This window comes from Eublepharis macularius, chromosome 18, assembly GCF_028583425.1.
Source record: "Eublepharis macularius isolate TG4126 chromosome 18, MPM_Emac_v1.0, whole genome shotgun sequence".
Classification (NCBI taxonomy): Eukaryota; Metazoa; Chordata; class Lepidosauria; order Squamata; family Eublepharidae; genus Eublepharis; species Eublepharis macularius.
Window position 1 is genome coordinate 30,380,811 of NC_072807.1, and position 19,128 is coordinate 30,399,938.

The following is a 19,128-nucleotide window of genomic DNA, read 5'->3' on the forward strand; positions in this document are numbered from 1 at the left end:
GGGGACCACTGGCTACTTTCTAATGGACTACCTAACAGCTGTTGATTGTCAGTGTTCTTGATCCAATCCGAAAAGGCATTTCTTATATGCTTCACTAGAGTGCATATTCGGGATTGCTTAACACCGGTTAACAGCTGGTTAACACCAGTTAACATGCCTTAACAGCTGAGAGATACCAGACATGCATTCCTGCTGTACGAATTTAAAATACGTTGGCACACCTCTGGGATTTTAGTTTGCAAGAAGGAAGTAGGACACACAGGACTGCAATCAGCCCATTTTGGGTTTTTTTGTGCTCGTCGACAAAGGCAGAAGTGCAGTTTTGTTGAGTCTCAGGGGGCTTCCATGTGGGGATGGGCTTGTGCGGTTTCCTCGTTGCTAGTGTGGCTGCTGATGAAATGCAGCAGCAATGGGGCCTCCACATGGCAGGCTTCCCAACAGATTCCCTGCCCTAGTCCCCCAGCAGTGGCCACCCACCCCTCTCCCTTGCACCGCTTGGGCTTTTGCAATTAAAAAGATCAATACTAGAATCTCATTAAACTGATTTGTTATAATAATTGGTGTAAAAGGTTGTCTGAATTCCCAGCTTTCATTTTTTAAAAGTATGTCTCTAGCCTCTTCGCTTGCAGAGACATGCCTTTCCCCTTATATCTCCACAAGAGAATGGGCTAGAGACTCTGCTTTTTAAAAAATGAAAACTGGGAATTCAGAGAACCTATTATATATATTGTTACAACTGTACATTGGTCAAACAATATTCTACTGCCTTTTTTAAAAATCAAAAGTGGCAGGAGAGGGAAATGGCAGCCACAGGGACAGTGTCAGGGTCAGAAAATGGTTGCTGTGTAGGCAGGAAAATCCAATTTTCCCCACCCAACAAGCAGCCATCCAAGCTTTACTGAAATCTTTCCCAAAACTTTACAGCAAAACAGGTTTGAGAAAGATCAGAGAATATCCAGGGAAACCCTGGGAGGTGCATGAAAGCGCCAGGGTAACTTACAAGGAAACAGAGAAGAAAACCCTGGTTCCCCACAGCACTGAGCCCAGGGCAGGTAACCAATATGGAAATGACCTGAGATAGGAGAGCTGTTTTCTCTTTCAGGTATGGTACACGGTAAATTATTTATTTATTTCTGCCCATCTTTCTCCCTGATATCCAGGGAGGATTTCAGAGCGCAAATAAAAAATACAATTTTACAAAGTGAAAAATACAATCGCTAGGACATTCATTAAGCAAAGAAAAATAACGAACTGTTAGGACATTCAGGGAAAGAGATACGATAGGGTAGCAGAAAAATTTTAAACAAGCGTTAAGGCTGAGCACAGAGCTGAAATCAATCTGAAACAAAGCGTAACTAATTTCCATGCCATGCTTAGCAGCGTAGAAATTCGCTAGTAGGACCGTGGGTGAATTTTTGGTAAGCTACTTAGTGCCTACTTCTCAAATTGTGAGTCAGACCCGATTTGCGGCGTATGGAGCACCTGGAATGGCACCGTCGTGAGTGGAGCCTTCCCTTCCCTCTCCCGCCAGGGCGTGCTCTTTAGCAGAGATTCCTGGTGGCTTGAAGTTGGATTTGGGGGCTGATCCCTCTCCTGACATGCTCCGTCATCAAAACGCAGTTAGAAGGAGTTTCTGCTTTTTCTAGAGGTGGCTCCCTGTAAAGAGGAGCCAGAGACGGCTTGTCCTACTCTCTTTTTTAATGCTCTTGCTGGATTAGTGCTCCCGTCTGTGAATCATTCCGCTTAGCAGCATACACGGGTCTCTGCATGTTCTGGTGGGGAAATGCACTGGGCATGTGTGCCTGCATGCTCAAGGCAGAGTAAAGCTTAGAAGGAAGGAGGGCCCCCAAAGTCAGAGAAACGCAGCTTTGGACTCTGCCCATTCTGATTCTAGCAATACAAGTCTATGATTTTTCGTATCCCCTTTGAGCCATTTAAAAGGACTTTTCCTCCCTGCAGGACGCTTCTTTCCATTTTCCTCTCTGTTCTCTGTCCAGAGCTTTTTGCGATGGACCTAGGAGCTGCTTGTTTTGTTTTGTTTTGTTAAGAGTAGAAGTTGGGAGGGGAAAAAATACAAATAAACAGCAGTATCTCAGGCTTTCGTTTGATGTGCATGTACTGGCGGCATCCTTGGGGGAATCATTGTGACATCCTGACTCCTGGTCTCTTGTTTTACTTCTAGGCTCCAAATAAGCACAATTCCCAGTACCACAAGTTATTCAAGGACATCCCCACCGAAGAGAGCGTGCTGAAAGGTGAGGGGGTGTGTGTGAATTATTTGGTGGGAGGAAGCAGAGAGTGCCACCTTGTGGCAAAGATAGAATACTGCCTGTTCAGAGTCCTCATAAGGCAAAGCAGCTCCCACGTTGGAGGTATTTTTTAAAGGTGAATGTGATGTGGCCGTTGCTTCCTGGGGTGCATGCGCGCATGGACGCACACGTATGCACACACACACACACACAATTATTCTGTCATCTCTCTGCAATGGGTTTTGCGGCTTTTTAAAGCACTACCAAGAAACCAGCAGAGCCTGAGAAGAGAGCCAAGAGCAGGTTAGAAGATTGCTGCGGCTGCAGTGAAATCGTGTAACTTTGGCAGTAAACGCTAGGTTTCCTTTAGTAGCTGATGGCTCGCTGTTGATGACTTTAGTCGTGGAAACAGTAATTAAGAAGAAGAATTTGACTCAACAGGTACTTAAATGGTGGCGTTCACCATCAGTGGATGCAGCAATGGCCACGAGAAGAGATGGTTTTAGAAGAAGATTTGACAGATTAATGGTGGAGGGTCGGGTCTGTCAATGGCTACTAACCAAGACTAACCATGACTAAAGGCAACCTCCATATACAGGGGCTGCAAATACCATTGCTAAGGGGCAGCATCGGGGGGAAGCCTTGGCCCCAGTGCCCTCTAAGTAGCTAGTTTGGCCATTGTGTGATACAGGACGCTGGACACATGGACCACGGGTCTGATCCAACAGGGCTTTAACATTAGGTGCGCACAGCACAGGTAATGATGCATCTGTCACATCACCTTTTGCCCCTCTGGAGAACAAGAAAGCTGCCATCTCGCCTTGATTCTCTCTTCCAGTTCAGTGCTGGCTGAGCTGGGACCACTGCGCTGGTATGGGGAGAAGATGTCAGGGCTAGTGGAGGAGCTGGGCAGAGGAGCTTGGGGTGATGGGCCACACCCGTTCCTTGAAGCTGATGGCCTAAGGCTAGTGGTTTGGGCTCAGCAACTGGCTTGGCCTGCATCTGGGATGTGGAAGGTCCGGTTTAGGCATGGAGGCTGCCATGATCCATGTATTTCTTGCAGTCTGCTCCTGCGCCCTTCAGAGAGACATTCTCATCCAAGGCCGGCTCTACATTTCCCCCAACTGGCTCTGTTTCTATGCAAACCTTTTCGGAAAAGATATCAAGGTAAGCTTATCATCGGGCGTTCGGGTGTGAATTTGGAAGGGCTGTGAGGTTGGCATTTCGCCTGACGGAAGTAAATCTCACTGTGTTGAGTGGGACTTTCTCCCAGGTAAGTGAGCATCGGCTTGCAGTCTGGGAGGTGGATTTAAAATTGAGAGTCAGGTACTGAGGCGGAGCATGGGGAAGTCTTGGGAGATCCAAGGCCTTTAAAGCAGTCAGTGCCATAATCTAGTCCGAACACGTGAAACGGATCTAGAAAACCAGCTTCCTTCAGGAAAGCATGAGCGTCGAAAAGCCGCTATCCGTCAAGTAGAAGGAGCAAATTGGCCACTGGCTGGTCATGCCCTTGTTTGGTTAGGTTAATTCTTCAGAGGCTGAACCTGACGTCCAGCAATTACGCAAGTATGCCTTGATGTAATCCTGCATTCAGAATTGCGTATCTGCTTTGCCACAAGTCCTTTCATCTCCCAGAATTGTGATTTTTGTTCACCAGTGCCAAGTGTGTGCAATTATGGTGTTGCGGCTATACATACCCGTGGTGTATTTACTGTATTGCAATGGAACAGTCTGCTTTCTGCCTCTGATACTTTTGTGTTGCTTTGTCGCCTGGGTTGGAGGCCTTGCTCAGTTAATTCTTCTATTTGTTAGTTGGTTAGAATGGTAGGTTGTGAGGTCCCTTGTCCTGAAACCACCTGCTTCCATCCCTGTCTCTTTTTGCTAATAAATGGATGGTGTTTTGAAGACATCTGTGTCTGCTGTGTAAACCTAAGAGCAGGAACCCGAGTCAGCAACTTATTCCTGATTTGCAAGCAAAAAGGAACATCACAATACCCTTATATATCAGATGCAGCCCTCCCTCCCCTTCCCCACCCCAAAGAACAGAGAAGGACCCTTAAGAAAGGTTTGGTTTCTCACCCGAGGAGGGGAGGACATCCTAACGCTTGGGTACTTCCTTCCCCACAATCCCTAGGGGCAGGAAGTAAGTTGCAATTTCCGGCTCAGATGGGGGCACCCACCAGTTCTCGTCATGCCTCCTCTGTGAGAGCTCAGGTGACCAGGGGCAGTGACACAAATTCACCACTTGACAATAAATGAATGAGAGACTGCAATAAAGGAGATGAAAGGAGAGGGCAGTAGCCAGGAAGGAAAACGGCCCAAGGCTTCCATCTAAAGCAGTTGTGCAGGAACTTGTTCCTTTGTGAGATCCGAGCGTTTGTGCAGTGGTGGCAGGAAGCTGGACTCTGCCAGAAGTCATGGGGTGTGCTGCAGATGACACCAGCTTCTTCCCACCACCAATTTTAGCTGTATCTGAAGAAGTGAGCCGTGACTCACAAAAGCTTGTACCCTACCACAAATTTTGTTAGTCTTATAGCAGCTACTGGACTCTTGCTTTTTTTCTACTGTTGCCAATTTGTGTGGAAAAACACCTAACAGCTGTGCAGCCTTAGGCAATAACAGTTGTGAATGAAGAGAGTGGGATTTTCATGCCATGGAGTGTGGAAAAGCATTGATCATATAGCAAAGCTGTAAGACCCTCTGTTGGCAGCAGATATTGCTGGATTTTTGATGTTGATTTAAGCCTCAAAGCAGAAGAGCTTTCTAGGCAAAGGCCGTCTCTGCGGCATGCAGGAGAATCTAATGAGGCTCTGCTATCCTGCCCCTGCGCTGGATTTGTCATTTTGAGGCTATCTGCTAACCTTTGCAGTTGTTGATGCAGAACTTTTTTCCATTTTTAGAACAGACTTCCTTTTTTAAAAAGCCCAGTTGTTTATATCGGCAGCTCTGCCTATTTAAATAAAGATCAAATAGGAGGAATGCTACTTCCGCTCCCAAAGTTCTATCCGTTGAGTGGGATTCTTCGGACTTTGCATCCAGAGGTTATTTTTAACAGCACCCTTGAACTTTTTCTGTGACTGTTCGGATAATTTTCCTGAGATCATTTGTGGGCCAATATGTTTGCATTTCTCTCCTGCATCCTGGACACTGAGTGGAGACTTTTCTACCCTGAAGTCCTTCTTGGGACCACCATAGCATCTCTAAAGCTGAGACCGGACTATTATTTATTTCTATGGGGCAATCAGGCTGACCCAACACCAGATTGATTCTTTTTGGCACTAGACCCAATGCAGCATCAGTGGCTTGATAAGGAAGAATAGAAACATTGCTCCACTGGAAATCGCTTGGTATCTTTCTTGTCCTCACTCTACAAAAGTCCATGTGGCTGTGAAGCGGTTGCAAGCAGGTTCCAGTCTAATCAATGTAAAGTGTGAAGTGAGAAATTGAAGAGGTCTTGGGTGACTGCTGTGTGTATTTGTACATGTTTAAAGGCGCTTATGTGCACCTGACCCCTCCACCTCCAAAAGAAATGTAGTTTTAAAATATAAAAATAGTACTAAAATTATGTTCTGGCACATTGGGGAGGAGTGTGCTGCTTGCTAATGGGCACTAGCCAGTAGGTGCCTACCAAATGCATTGTTGAACGCACACTGATTGCCAGGAGAGTTGATTGTCTTGTTTGTAGCTCTCTGGGAAAATCCCTTTTGCAAATGGGATATTTTTAGTCAATAAACCATTTAGCTAGGAAATTGTATTCACTTGGGAAGGCTTGAGATTGCAGTCTTAAGCATGTGAAATCCAGTTGAAATCTGGCCCTAAGAAAATCAATGTGATTTACTGTCAAGTAAAAAAAGGCTAGGATCTATATCGCTTTCCTTTCTGCAGACAGTAGCCAGCTGGGTGATAGCCGCTGGCATTCTTATCATTTTCTCCTTCCATTAGCGCACCTCTTGCAACCGAACTTTTTTTTCTTTTACATTTCAGGTGGTTATTCCCGTCGTCTCAGTCCAACTGATAAAAAAGCACAAAACAGCCCGACTGTTGCCAAATGGACTGGCTATCACCACCAACGCGAGCAGAAAGGTGAGCTCTGCGGTCCAAATCTGCCTCCGGCGTTGCCCAGCAGTACTGGCTTCGACGCAGAGCTGTACTACAAACAGTGTCACCTCTGGATACTAATGTGGTCAAACCAAGCATAATTTTTTAGTGCCTCTGGTCTGCAAAAATGTTGCAGTGGGCAATAAAGGACACATTAATCGCTGATGCGAAATTTCCATAGAACATCTGTGCTGCTGTATTAGGGAAAGGCAGAGGCGAGCGAGGTGCTTCAAAGAAAATGAGCAGTGCTGAGAACCCGGAAGCTGGGCCAGAGGAGTTGTTCTTGCCATCACAGCACTGGAATCTTGAATCTTTGTATTTGTATGGAAATCTTCCTCAGGGCCTCTTCACAGGCAAAGCGATCCCTCTTTCTGCTCTCAGTCGTGTCAGAGCATCAGGAGGTGTGCTGCGTTGTCTAGAACAATAGTCCATCCCCTCTACCCTTCCACTGAATTCCCAGAATTCCAGTATTCCTTCTAAGTGCAGTGGATCTAGAAGGATTTTTTCCCTCTGCGTAGGAGATGGCACTATTAGGGAAGGCAACCCATGGGCCTGCCAGACTAATCTAAGTGTGCCCATTTCCCTCTAGTCCCCCCAAATGTCCTTGGGTGAACCCAGTGAATTGTCTTCTGTTATGGTTTCTAGTCCCATCGTATCTTGTTCTCAATGGGCTAGGAGTGAGTTATTCTAAAAGACACGCGAAGCCAATGCCTGTTTGGGGGGCAAAATTGCTGGTGGTACTTCCGCTAGGGAAAGGGAGATAGGAATGGGGGGGGTGGCCCTCGTGTTAGAGTGGAGCCTGCCCCTTTTGACTTCAGCACCTGGTGAGAGCTTTTCCCAGCTGCTCGCTCTCGGAAGAACATAGCTGCGAAAAGAGGGAAGTTTCCTGAAACTGGAGCATGGGTGCATGCCTGATACGTCACTTCAGCTAACAGCCAACAGAAGGCACTGTTTTCTTCCCGCTCCATATCTGATTGACCCTTTCAAAGATGCCTTTATATAACTGACATTTGCTGCGTCCCTTGCTAGTGGATTTTCTTGGTAGCCGGACTGAAAATGGTTTTTGTATGTGTGTTTAAAACCGCTGCATTGTTTAACGTCATCAAGGACCCTTTCGTCCTCATGTTATATGAAAAGGTGACCAGCTGTTCTCTGGTCACTTTTCCAACCCAATTCTAATCTTTTGTTCTGCTCACATGGCCTCCCTTGAAGACAGAGCAACCTTTTCGTATCTCCGGGCTGTGAAGGGATCTCTACTGCTTGACTCCTCATTGTCCTAAATTGTTTTTTTTTAACATTGGCTGATTCCGCACACGTTGGATAATGCACTTTCAATGTACTTTATCAGTCGTTTGAGGTGGATTTTTTGTTCTGCATGCAAAAAAATCCGTTCCAAATGATCTATAAAGAGGATTGGAAGTGCATTATCCAACGTGTGCGGAATCACTCCTTATTTCTGTTTATTGGATCTCAGTGAGAAAAGTGGATTATAAATAATAAATTACATATAAATAATAACTATAAATAATAAAAGAATGATGAATATTTATTTATTATTTTATTTGTTTAAATTTCTATTCCGCCCTCCCCACATTGGCAGGCTCAGGGCGGATTACATTTATACAATAAATAATAACTAGAAATAATAAATAAATAAATAACAATCATCTCCCCAGTGGGAACTCCAGACAGCTGCCATTGTTCTCCCCTCCTCCATTTGAACTTCACAACCACCACCCTGTGAGGCAGGTTGGATTGACAGAGAGTGAGATGGAGGTTTGAACCTGGCTGTCCCCGATTCTGATTTGAAGCTCTAACCACAACACCATGCTGGCTCTTAACTTGAAAAGGTGCTGCATGTCTTACCTGCCGCCGGAATATCGCGCAAAACACCCGGAAGACAGCGTCTTCTTGCATGAAATCGCACCAGGAAGACGTGATTTCGTGCAAAACTCCCAGATGACAGCGTCTTCCTGGCACGATTTTGTGCGAGAAGAGTCTGTCTTCTGGGTGTTTTGCACGATATTCCAGCGGCAGGTAAGACGTGTGGACAAGGCCTATATCTTCTCCAAGTACTTTGTCTAATGACCTTATAACAGGTCTGGCCATTTTTTTCCTTGCGGCCAACTGCTGTAGTGGTTTCTCCATCCTTAGCTGAACAGGCTTGAGGAAGGGGCAGAGCTTTGGAGATGGAGAGGGAGGGCTGGAAGTATCTCGATGTTTCTGGTAAAAAGACTGGCCTCTGCTCTGACTCTAAGTGGCTCAGCAAGCCAGGATGAGAAGCGAAGGAAATGCCTCCCGTTGAAATCTTAGACGTGCAGAGGTGGGATGGAATGCAGTTTTTCACACTCGTTCCACTCATGGCTCTTTGGCTCCCATCCTATGCCTTTTCTTTTCCCTTTCATGGCTTCCTGAAACTGAAACCCATAAAAGTTTCCAGACAGTTTCCAGCCACCTACGCAGGTGGGAGGGGTAGAAATGGCTTATGGGAAATGCAGACCTGCCAGCGCTTGACCTGAGTTGCACTGAGTGGGCAGGGCTGGTGGTTGATGTCGCACAGGGTTGGTAGTGTGGGCAACACTCAGTGGAGAGGTGCCCACAAACATTTGACTTTGAAAGACTGTCTGGCTTCAGTGTTTGGGGAGGGTTAGTGCTGTATTTCATGGGGGGAGGATTCTTCCCCAGCAAGAAATGCTTGGAATGTCAGCCCTGCTTAAGCCTGTGGCGTTAGCCCATAATGGATGGTCCTTGCCCTCATCCCAGTGCCCGGCCGTAGACTCAGTGCAATCCTGAGAAGAGATACTCCAGCCTAAGCCCATTGGACTTGGACTAAAGCAACTCTTCTCAGGATTGCACTGAATGAATGTCTGGTTGTGCTTGCAGGCCTTTTAAGAGGACAGAGGCAGCTTGCAACCATGAAAAATAACCCAAGTGTGGAAACTGGATTTTTTAAAAAAATCAGGAGAGTAAAACAACAATGAAAAGTCACAGCATAAAAACAACAATTACAGGATGGAACCAAAACATTAAAATCTTATCAGTAAAAGTGAAAAAAGCAATAAATACTTATGCGGCAACACCGCAGATAAAAACAGAACAAGAGCAGAAAGAAGCAGTAAAACCAGAGGGTAAAAATGCACAATTATTAGCGGTTGCAGCTGATCCTAAATTATTTCCCAAGGTCCCAAAATTGCAATAGCCCTGTTCACAAGTTACAGTGAACACACATACAATCCCTGTACAGCATTTGCTTGGTTTTTTCTTTACGTATGCGTTCAGCAATTCCTTCGTAAAGAGAATGCACTTTGATCCTTTCTTAAAAACATGTGTATGCACATACATGCAGGGTGTACGTGCAATCACTGTAACATGAGCAGAGAGAATATCTTTTGCTGGGGAAATCTGACGTTCTCACCCACCTCCTTGCTTATCATCCCGTTATAGGTTAGGCACACTGATTGTATTGAATGCCGCAGGCACCTGTTACCTGTTTCCTGACTCTGCTGAAGATAAGCAACAGCTGCCTCTCCCCTCGTTCCATTCAGTGGTTGATTCTTTGGTCGGCTTGTTTTAAATATGTGCCCCTTCACAGCCACGGCCCCAGCTGGTGCGCCCTGCCGATTTGGCAGCTCTTTATAAATTTGCCTTCAGATAAAGGAGGGAGGGCTAAACTTCAGCGCGTTCATCTCTGAATGCTGAAACGATGAACCCGCTTATTAGCTTGTCCCTTCCCCTAAAGGCTTTCCAAGACTGTGGTTACTGAACCCCGGCTTTCTTTTTCTTTCCAGTACATCTTTGTGTCCCTGATCTCGAGAGACAGCGTGTACGATGTACTGCGGAGAGTCTGCACCCACCTGCAGGTACTGCTTCCCCACCATCCTAACCCTAAAAACTATAAGTTTTTATCTGGAGAACATTTCGTTCCCTGCTTGAGAAGCCGGGAGGGAGGCACGCACTGACGTTCCTGCTGTCTCTTCTCAGCAGGCTTGCTGGTCTTATTGGCCTATCTGTAAAACTGGCTCAGGGCCATTTTCTTGCCACATGAGCAGATGTCAGAGGGCTGTCTTAGATAACCGATCACAAGCTTCAGATATACGTCCAGCCAAAAGGCTGTTCTGGTCTCGCAGAGCCTGAGGAGGTCTTTTATGGGATCTGAGGAGCGTGTTTATTCGAATTGTCACTGGCAGTTCTAGAACGTGCTTCTAGCACACTTGGTGGCCTGCAAGATGCTGCTTTTTTTGTGAGGTTTTAGATACACAGGACTTTTGACGGACAAACAACAAAGCCATGTGTTGAAGCGTCAGGAGAGTTCTTGTCAACACTCTGTAGAATGTTTATGCCTTTGGTTTGTTTTTTTTAAAATATTGATTATTCTTATGGGTTGGATTTTTGAATTATTCTATTGGGGTTTCCCGTGAGAAACCTCACGCTGGTCTCTAAAGATATGGCATATACCAGGGCTGGCCAGACTTGCTTAATGTAAGAGCCACGTAGAATAAACGTCAGATGTTTGAGAGCCGCAAGACATGATGCACTGAAGTGACTTCAGATGAGGAGGTGGGTTTGGGGGGGTGTCCTGAAAGTGACATCACAGGAAGGGGTGGGGTTTTGGTGCAGTATGCTGGAAGTGACATCATCGGAAGGGGTGGAGCTTGGGAAGAGCGATCACCTGACCTTTGATTTGAAAGTGACATCACAAAAGTGACGTCACATCTTTGCTAGGCCTCACCAAAGTCCCCAAATATTTTGGGGACTTTGTCAGACCTGGCAACCCCAACATTTTTATTGAAAATATGAAAGACATGGAAAGAAAGAAAGAAGGAAGGAAGGAAGGAAAAGGGAGGGGAAGACATGGAAAGAACGAAGGAAAGGGAGGGAAAGACATGGAAAGAAAGGAGGGGAGGGAGGGAGGGAAATAAACTAGACTAAAATAAAATGTATGGCCACGGCAATACGCAAGAGACCACCGGGAGCCGCACAATATGTCTAGAAGAGCCACATGTGGCTCCCGAGCCGCACCTTGGCCATCCCTGGCATATACCTCTATCTAGAGAAAAAGATAAATAAATGTAACAGTTTTTGCCTGTGATGCCCGCGGAGCTGCCAGATACGGAATAAGACCACTAGTCCAAGTGGCCAGACATTGCCTAGCACTGGCCCTCCGGGAGCTTTATCTGGCCCTGCTGCCACTTGATATCTTTTTAACTGGAGCTGCCACCTTCTGCCTGCCAAGCGCATGCTCTTTCGCCAACCTATAGGTCCTAGTTCCATTCAGAGACTCTGCAACTCTTCCTGGCTTTCCTCAAACTCAGCCAAACTCCCATAGATAAATAGATGTTGGCTCTCTTTCGTGACGTGGAACAATTTGTCATCTCTGATGAAGCGAAATAGACCTGATTGGATTTTATTGGCCTGAATAATGTGCCTGGATATTATTTATGAGTTCACTATAGCAACCCTTAAAGTTTTGGCATAAGGAGGCTTCCGTGTGGAGTCTTTTAGACTCTGGGATACATGCCATGGTTTAAAAAAAGAACCCTTACAGGAAAGAAGCCATTAGGCCTGCTTTGATACTGATCCGCGAAAGTAGACTTGTTATCGCCATTGCTGTCATCCAGAAAAATCGCCTTTCCCAGATATAAGCATAACCTTGAACTACATCTGAGGGGTAAAAGAAAAGGGATGTCAGCTTCTTAAAAAAATGTGTGTTCTAGGAAAAGGACTTCCTTTCTGCATGCCAGCCAGAAATTAGAAGCTAATAGGTTTACAGGGAAATCCTAAGCAGAGTTACTCCAGCTGGAGCCTGTTCACTTCAATGGGCTTAGATTGGAGTAACTCTGTTTAGGGTTACCTTGCTAGTGTGCCAGACTCTGCGATCAAGCCATTCCTTCCTCTGTGTGAGAATCCTGCCATTCTTATTGCAATGAAGGTTGTGTTGTCCTAGCAGCCCTGGAGTCATAGCTCATGGGATGTTGAAACCTCATGGTAGGAGCGGGTCGGAAAGGCCCTAGAAAGGAACCAAGAATTACCTGGATTTGGGGGCACAAAATATACATCCACTGTGAATGACTCCCTTGGATGTCTCTGCTAAGGGTGATCCAAATGTGTTTGCTGTGCAACTCACATCCCCGGCTCAGGAGGAGCCTTTGGCTTGCAGGCAACCTCCTGTAGGCCTTTCTTTCTTCAGGCACGCATCTCTGGTAACATGTCAGCTGTGTCAATCATATCTCCTTGTCCTTGGCAGGTCTCGAGCAAAAAGAGTTTGAGCTTGAAAGAGTTGACGGAAGAGCCAGATGCGGTGTCGCTGGTAAGACCCAGATGCATCCAAGCATGAAACAGTAACAATAATGACTGCGCTTATATACTGCTCTTCTAGACAGATTAGTGCCTCACCTAGAGCAGTGAACAAATTAGTGTTATTATCATCCCCACAATACAGCTGGAGAGCTGGGGCTGAGAGGAGTGGCTTACCCAAGGCCACGTACTGAGCTCATGGCAGTAGTGAGATTTGAACCAGCAGAGTGCTGATTTCATAGCCCAGCCACTTAGCCACTGTGCTACAGCAGCCAAATTCACCAATCTCGTCCCTTGCCTACGGGGGGGGGGGGCTCTTACCCCATCCTCCCCCTTGACCTTCCGACGACTTAAGTGGCTCTTCCGTTGGTAGGATTTGGAGGAAGGCTCCTCAGAGGAGGGATGAATCCACCCTAGTGATCTTTTGTACCAACCAGTTTCTGAGAAGGATTATTGGGGATGGCCTTGAAAGGGTTTGTGTGTTGAGACCCAATATCTTCCTAAAGTGTGGGGCTTCTTCCTCTTCTCTCCAGTGGCAAATAACCAGAGCCTGCCTTTTTCCATGTCAGTCTTAAATATTTGGAATGGTTTTCAAGTCCTTCCCCCCATCCCTGAAAAGGCCACAAGTGGCTCAGCCTGCCCTGTACCCACTGAATCTCAGAAACTTTTGTCTGATCCAGACATATCTCTGCTGATCTCTTGGCTGTAGTTAAGAATGGAAACAGGCTATGGGCTCCTCTATTTCCTCCCCTTTTGGGAGGGCTCTCTCCTTCCTTTCCAAGTGTTAACTCTGGTTTCGCATTATCATAGAATCATAGGGTTGGAAGGGACCTCCAGGATCATCTAGTCCAACCCACTGCACAATGCAGGAAATTCATTATGTGTGCACTGAAATGAACCTTGGCTAATGTGAAATAAGGTTCTTTCATAAAACAGACGGAGGTACCTGGTGTGATGTGGGTATGTGAGGGAGATTGGTTTGCATTAACCATGGCTTGTGTCGGTACACCTGTATTGCAAAAACATAGTTTTAATGTGAAGGAGGCAGCAAAGAGGCAGGAAGCAAGAAAGGCCATGGCCCGCTCAGATCACAGTCAAGAGAGCATCAGGCCTTCAAACTCTTAATTGTTTTGGTTCAAAGTACTGGAGAGCAACCGGTCAGTCCCCTTTCTTCCTGTTGTTCCATAAGTGGGAGTAGTGTTGTGGGGTGGGGGGGGGGAGAGCCACAAGATCAGGGGCCCTGCAGGCTTTACTAGTGAATATCCACCTGTGGGCTGATGGTCCAGTCAAGGTCTCATCACTTTCTGCAGGCGGTGACTCGCATCCCGTGCTTTCCACAGGAGGTGATCGTCCCCGAAGTGAAGTGGAGGAAGGGGTCCCCCGCATCACTCTCGCTGACCCTCCCGGACACGGGCTTCCAGTGCATCCACCGGGCTTCCATCAGCAGCCTCAGCACCAAGGAGAGCTCCTGCAACTCGGAGGAGCCTTTGGTATCAGGTACAGAGGAAGACCCAAAACGAGATGGCTGGACTCCCTAAAAGAAGCCCCATCCTCCAGTCTGCAAGATCTGAGCAAGTCTGTAAATTATAGGATGTTTTGGAGGTCTTTCGTTCATAGGGTCGCCATAGGTCGGAGGCGACTTGATGGTGTCTAACACACATACAGGGCAGTGAGAGGCAGGAAGGGGCCTGGCTCGGTAGCAGCACCTCTGCTTTGCCTCCAGAATCTCCCAGATTCAATCTCCAGCATCTCTATTGAAAAGGATCAGGTAGCAGATTGCATGGAAGACCCACGGCTGAAACGCAGGAGAGCTGCTGCCAGTTTGAGTAGACAGTGCTGACTTTGGTGGACCAACGATCCGTATCTGTTTGAGGCAGCTTCGTTTGCATTCCTGTGTATATAGAGGACCAGGAAAGTTACAACCTTGGCTGGGAGCAGCTTTGTAACATCCACGTGCATCGCTCTCACTGACAACGTTTTCAGGCCCAGCGGCCTCCATTCAGGATGGACAGCTGGGCCAACAGCAGTGCAGATTTTTTTGGCCTTGCCAGGGACGTCAGTCCGTGCCCTGTCGAGCCAGATAATCTCTATAATTCTGTTCCGCACATCACATAGTGTCTGAGAGCACCCTCGTATCGGATACCCGCAGATGGTTTTAATCTCTGTTCGGACTTTGCGGGCACGGACTGTCTTTTGCACTGAGAAATGATCCGCCCGCTGCAGATGGATACATTTTCGTCTATCGGTGCAAGAGCTGGGTGCAGCAAAATGGAAGGAAAATAAACAACTACAGTGTAGGGGTTTTTTGTAAACATTTGGCACTTATTATCACAGTTGGTGCGTCCCTAGTACGATAAAGAGAATTTTTTTTGCAGTAAGTCTTTGTGGAGTTTTGTTTCCAGGAGAGGAGCTACCAGCATAAACCAGTTTTTTCCACCGGATTGGCCAAAAGTGGATTCCAGCTGACATCGGGCTCAATATATCTAACCGTATATTTTGAAGGTTTTGAGTTTTTACAGCCAGCTGAGCAGCCTTCTACCCCTGGGGAGAAATGTCACTCGTTCTAGGCGACTGTCAGGGGAAGCCTAAATCCCCCAGTCTGCTTTACACGTGCTTCTTGTGTATTCAGATTGGCAGTAGCTCTCCAGGGTCTCAGGCAGAGGTCTTTCACATCACCTACTGCCTGGACTTTTTAACTGGAGATGGCAGGGAGTGAACCGGGGACCTTCTGCATGCCAAACAGAGGCTCTTCCACCGAGCCACAGCCCCTCCTCCCTTTTCTCCTTCTCTCTTACTAAATGAGTCAACTTACTCATGCCTGTATTCCAGGCATGTTTTACCTGGTCAATGACTGGGGAAGCCTTTCGTACCCTGGCTTTTGTACACCAGCTCCATATACAAATGGAATGGTTACCAGGGCTCCCCAAATCCATGACCGGGTGAAATGTGAATATGTTAAAAAAAACAAAAAACCCTTTCCCAGGTGCAAAGTGTTTTTATCTCTCTTGTATCATTGATCTTCCTGCCAGTATTGTGTGCGTAGAATATGTACATTTATCTGTCCCTGCTTTTGTTCCAGAAAGTGCAATAAACACTGAAGAGGAGGAGTTGGAGGCAGAGCAGAGCTTCAAAGCTGAGTTGCGGCAGTCCGAATACCAGTTGCTGAAAGTCTTCATTGTGTTGTAAGTTGGGAGTACAACCGAATAAGCAGGTGTGGGGAATGGGCCATTTCAGAGGCATGGGTGGCTGCCGAAGTTGGTGGTGCCTTGTAACAATTTCTCCCACGTTGTAGCTGGAAAACCAAACCGGGGCATGCCACTCTTAGGGAGGAGGTGGCAGGGTCTATGCCTACTGACTTGGCTACCACCAGCAAAAAAAATAGTTTTGAGGTTTGGGGTGGGCCAAATGCAGAGCATGGGAGACAGAAATGTTATCGGACTCCTTTCAGTGCATGGGAGCAGGTGCAGAGAGCAACCTAGCCATGCCGGTCCTTTCTGTGCATGCCTGACATGGAGGGCTGTGTTCCTTTCTCGGAGCTTTGGTGGAATAGGGTGAATTCACGGTGCATTGCACCAAAATCTTTTGGGGATGGAACCAGGCTGGTGGCATTCCTTCCTAGTCTGTGCTCTTAGACCTGACTTGTGCTCAACCCTCCTGCCACAGCGGTGAGCTCTGGTGCAACAGTTTTCTGGGGAGGGACGGATTCAGCAGGTCCTCTCATTTCCAGATTCTTTTGATAGAAAACTCCACAATAGATGATCTTGCCCTGTGGTGACCGGATGCAAAGGAGGATAATTACGCGGTGCTTTCTATAGCGTGTGGAGGAGAGAATTGGAGTAACTGTAGCATTCCTTGTGGTTGCAGGACAGGCTCCACTTGTTCCCCCCCCCCCAAATTCCTCCTCTTCCTAATGGTTGAGAAGATCCTGATATGGCAGCCTTGCCGAATCTCAGCAGGTCCACATGTGGCCAGTAGCTGGATAGAGGGAGCCCTGACAATGTCATTGGGAGTTCTACCAAAGAAAAAATGACAAATAACGACACTCTTAGAAGTATAGTCCTCCTTCCTACTCCCGTTTTCTTTTTTCAAGGGTAATGTTAGAGGAAACTGACCCTGTGTGTCCCACAACGCCTGCACCTAAAGCCACAAACATAATACTAAACATCCACCGGTTGGAGTCAGTTTCCAACGCGGCATCTGCTACAGTCAGAGGAAGGTGTCTGCTTTTCCACAAGTAATGGATTCCCTAGTCTGATACTGGAAAATTATTCTCCCCCTGCTATCCCCCTCAGGTTGTGTGTATGTTTCTTTTAAACCTCCTGCTTGGCTTATACCTAAACAGTTTCTTTCTGCCTTTACTCTCAGGATCTGCCTGCTGGTGGTGTCCTCCTCCTACCTGGCGTTCCGCATCTTCCGCCTGGAGCAGCAGCTCTGCTCCTTGAATCGGGACTATCTCTCTCGTGTGCCCCGGAGGTATGGGAGGCTCCAAAATGGGCAGACGGCTTAGAGAACCCATTCTCAGTGCCTGGAACGGGGGTGGAGGTGGGGAGTCTGTGGGGCTTGTTGTGCTGATACTAAAGACGCCTCGATTTGTTTTGGAGAGAGGTGACACAGGCCAAGAGGCATGCTTCCTGCTTTACGGCATCTATCTCAGCATTGCCTTCTTTAGACTGGTAGACACTCTCTTTGGGTTCTCAGGCGGAGAAGGGCCTTTCCTAAAATCTGCTCTTTCAGATGCTTTTAACAGCAGGTGCCAGAACTTGCACCCAGGACCTTCTATAAGGACTCATATGTTCTGCCACTGAACCAAGGCCCTTTCCTTGTGTAACTTCCTGAAATTGCTGTTGGTTTGAGTACATTTTAGATTAGAGTGGGCAAAAAAAAATTCCGCTACCCAAAGTCCCTAAAATCTGTTAGTGGAATGAATCGTGCACGTTTCTAGGAATGTACTTAATTTGCAAGGGGAATTCTGAATTTATTGTTCTTTCATGGATCGGGGTGGGACAAGACTCCTAAAATATTGAGAGGGCAATGGAGTTCCCCAACTTTATTGATAAACTATTGAATCTAACTAGCAGTATTTTTTTTCTTTTTAAAAGAAAAAGAGGCTCCTGTGTATTAGTCAGCATTTAAAGGAAGAGAAATATCCTGTAGCAGAAAGAAATGCGTAGGCAAGTCAGATTTCCCCACGGGACTGGTATGCATCCTGCTAACTTGCGTCTTCTCTGTTTACAGGTGACCGTGGTTCCATGAGGGGCAGCGATGGAGAAAACAGCACCTTGCGGTCAGATTCTTACAAAGCCCAACTAGCTAGCATTGCCGCAGCAAGTACAGGGCAAGTGGACTCCTTGCCTGCATCACTCCGGGACCAAAGCTCTTTGTTTCCAGCAGTCACTCTTATAAGTGTCTCTGTCTGAGTTCCTGCACTTGGCCTGGGATGCCAGTTCTGTAGCAGCTTCTTCCAGACAGCAGCTGTGCTTGCGAGGATGCTCCATGCTAAGCTGTCCAAGGAAGGTGGCCCCCAGTTACTTCCTTCAAGGCCTTTTCGGCCACTGGAGGCATGGGAGTGGTTTGCTCTCTGGAGACCCGAGACAACTGGTGGAATATAGAGTGTTTCTTCCGAGGCATTCTGGAACAGCCCCATCTTCCTAGGACTGTGCTGCAGAAGCCCAACGGAGAAACTCCCATTACCAGCAAGCCATCTTGGGGTAGGGGAGGGTGGGAGCCAAGCATACATGACTCACGTCCAGAGCAGTACCAGCAGTCTCTCCTAGGGCCACTTTCCGTTCAGATTGCCATCAGTTCTCGTTACCAGATTTATCAAAAAAAAAAGGGGGGGGGAGCCTGGGTCTTTGTCTTGGTGCAAAACACCAATAAATGAGGCAAGGAACATTTTTGCCCAGGATGGAGGTGTCTGCTGGGGCCTGCCCCTTCCCCCCCCCCCCTAACAGAATGGAGTCATTTCCATTGGGACCAACCTTCTTGCACCAACCAGATTCCCATTCCCCATTCAGTGCAAAACTAGGATATGTTGTAGGGCTGATTGTAGGTGTCTGCAGAATTTAGAGACATTCAGCATGAGGGGTCCTGGGAGCTGCCAGGCAGGCCTGAGCTCTCATGAACCGGGACGTGCTGGAGATGAACTCCTTGACGTAGGAAGGGTAGATTTGCTCTGGAGCAAAACCTTCCCACGGTCTCACAAGAGCAAGTGACCACTGTGCACGGATTCAACATACGCAGCGGTTTACTTGAGCCTGGCCCAGTTACCCTGAGGAGACATGCAGCTTGGCACCAGATTCCGAAAACCGAGGCAGGGCGGATATAAACTGAGTGCAGCTGAACTTTTTTCTTCCAGACGGGTACCTGATGCTCTTAAGGGGCAATGGCTCTTCTAGCTGGAGGCAATGCAGCGGAAGAAAAGCGAGCAAGTGAGGCCATGCGTCCCGGTTTCTGTGACTCGGGCGTTATTCTTGATGTCAGAAGCAGG

At 47.2% G+C, this 19,128-nt stretch overlaps 1 protein-coding gene across 5 annotated transcripts in view; it reads left to right on the forward strand.

Moving 5' to 3' along the window:
- The window catches only part of GRAMD2A (GRAM domain containing 2A), a 49,167-nt gene extending 30,697 nt beyond the window's left edge, over nt 1-18,470 (forward strand). For 4 of the 5 annotated variants that reach the window (XM_055003091.1, XM_055003095.1, XM_055003094.1 and 1 more), the window contains exons 4-12: nt 2,183-2,255; nt 3,313-3,416; nt 6,234-6,332; nt 10,136-10,207; nt 12,592-12,654; nt 13,952-14,138; nt 15,721-15,823; nt 17,007-17,114; nt 17,877-18,470. In XM_055003091.1, the coding sequence (XP_054859066.1) occupies nt 2,183-2,255; nt 3,313-3,416; nt 6,234-6,332; nt 10,136-10,207; nt 12,592-12,654; nt 13,952-14,138; nt 15,721-15,823; nt 17,007-17,114; nt 17,877-17,880 (813 nt within the window). In that variant the 3' untranslated portion in view covers nt 17,881-18,470. The remainder of the gene's footprint in view (nt 1-2,182; nt 2,256-3,312; nt 3,417-6,233; nt 6,333-10,135; nt 10,208-12,591; nt 12,655-13,951; nt 14,139-15,720; nt 15,824-17,006; nt 17,115-17,876) is intronic. The other variant, XM_055003093.1, reaches the window with a different exon arrangement.
- Nucleotides 18,471-19,128: the final 658 nt, after the last annotated feature.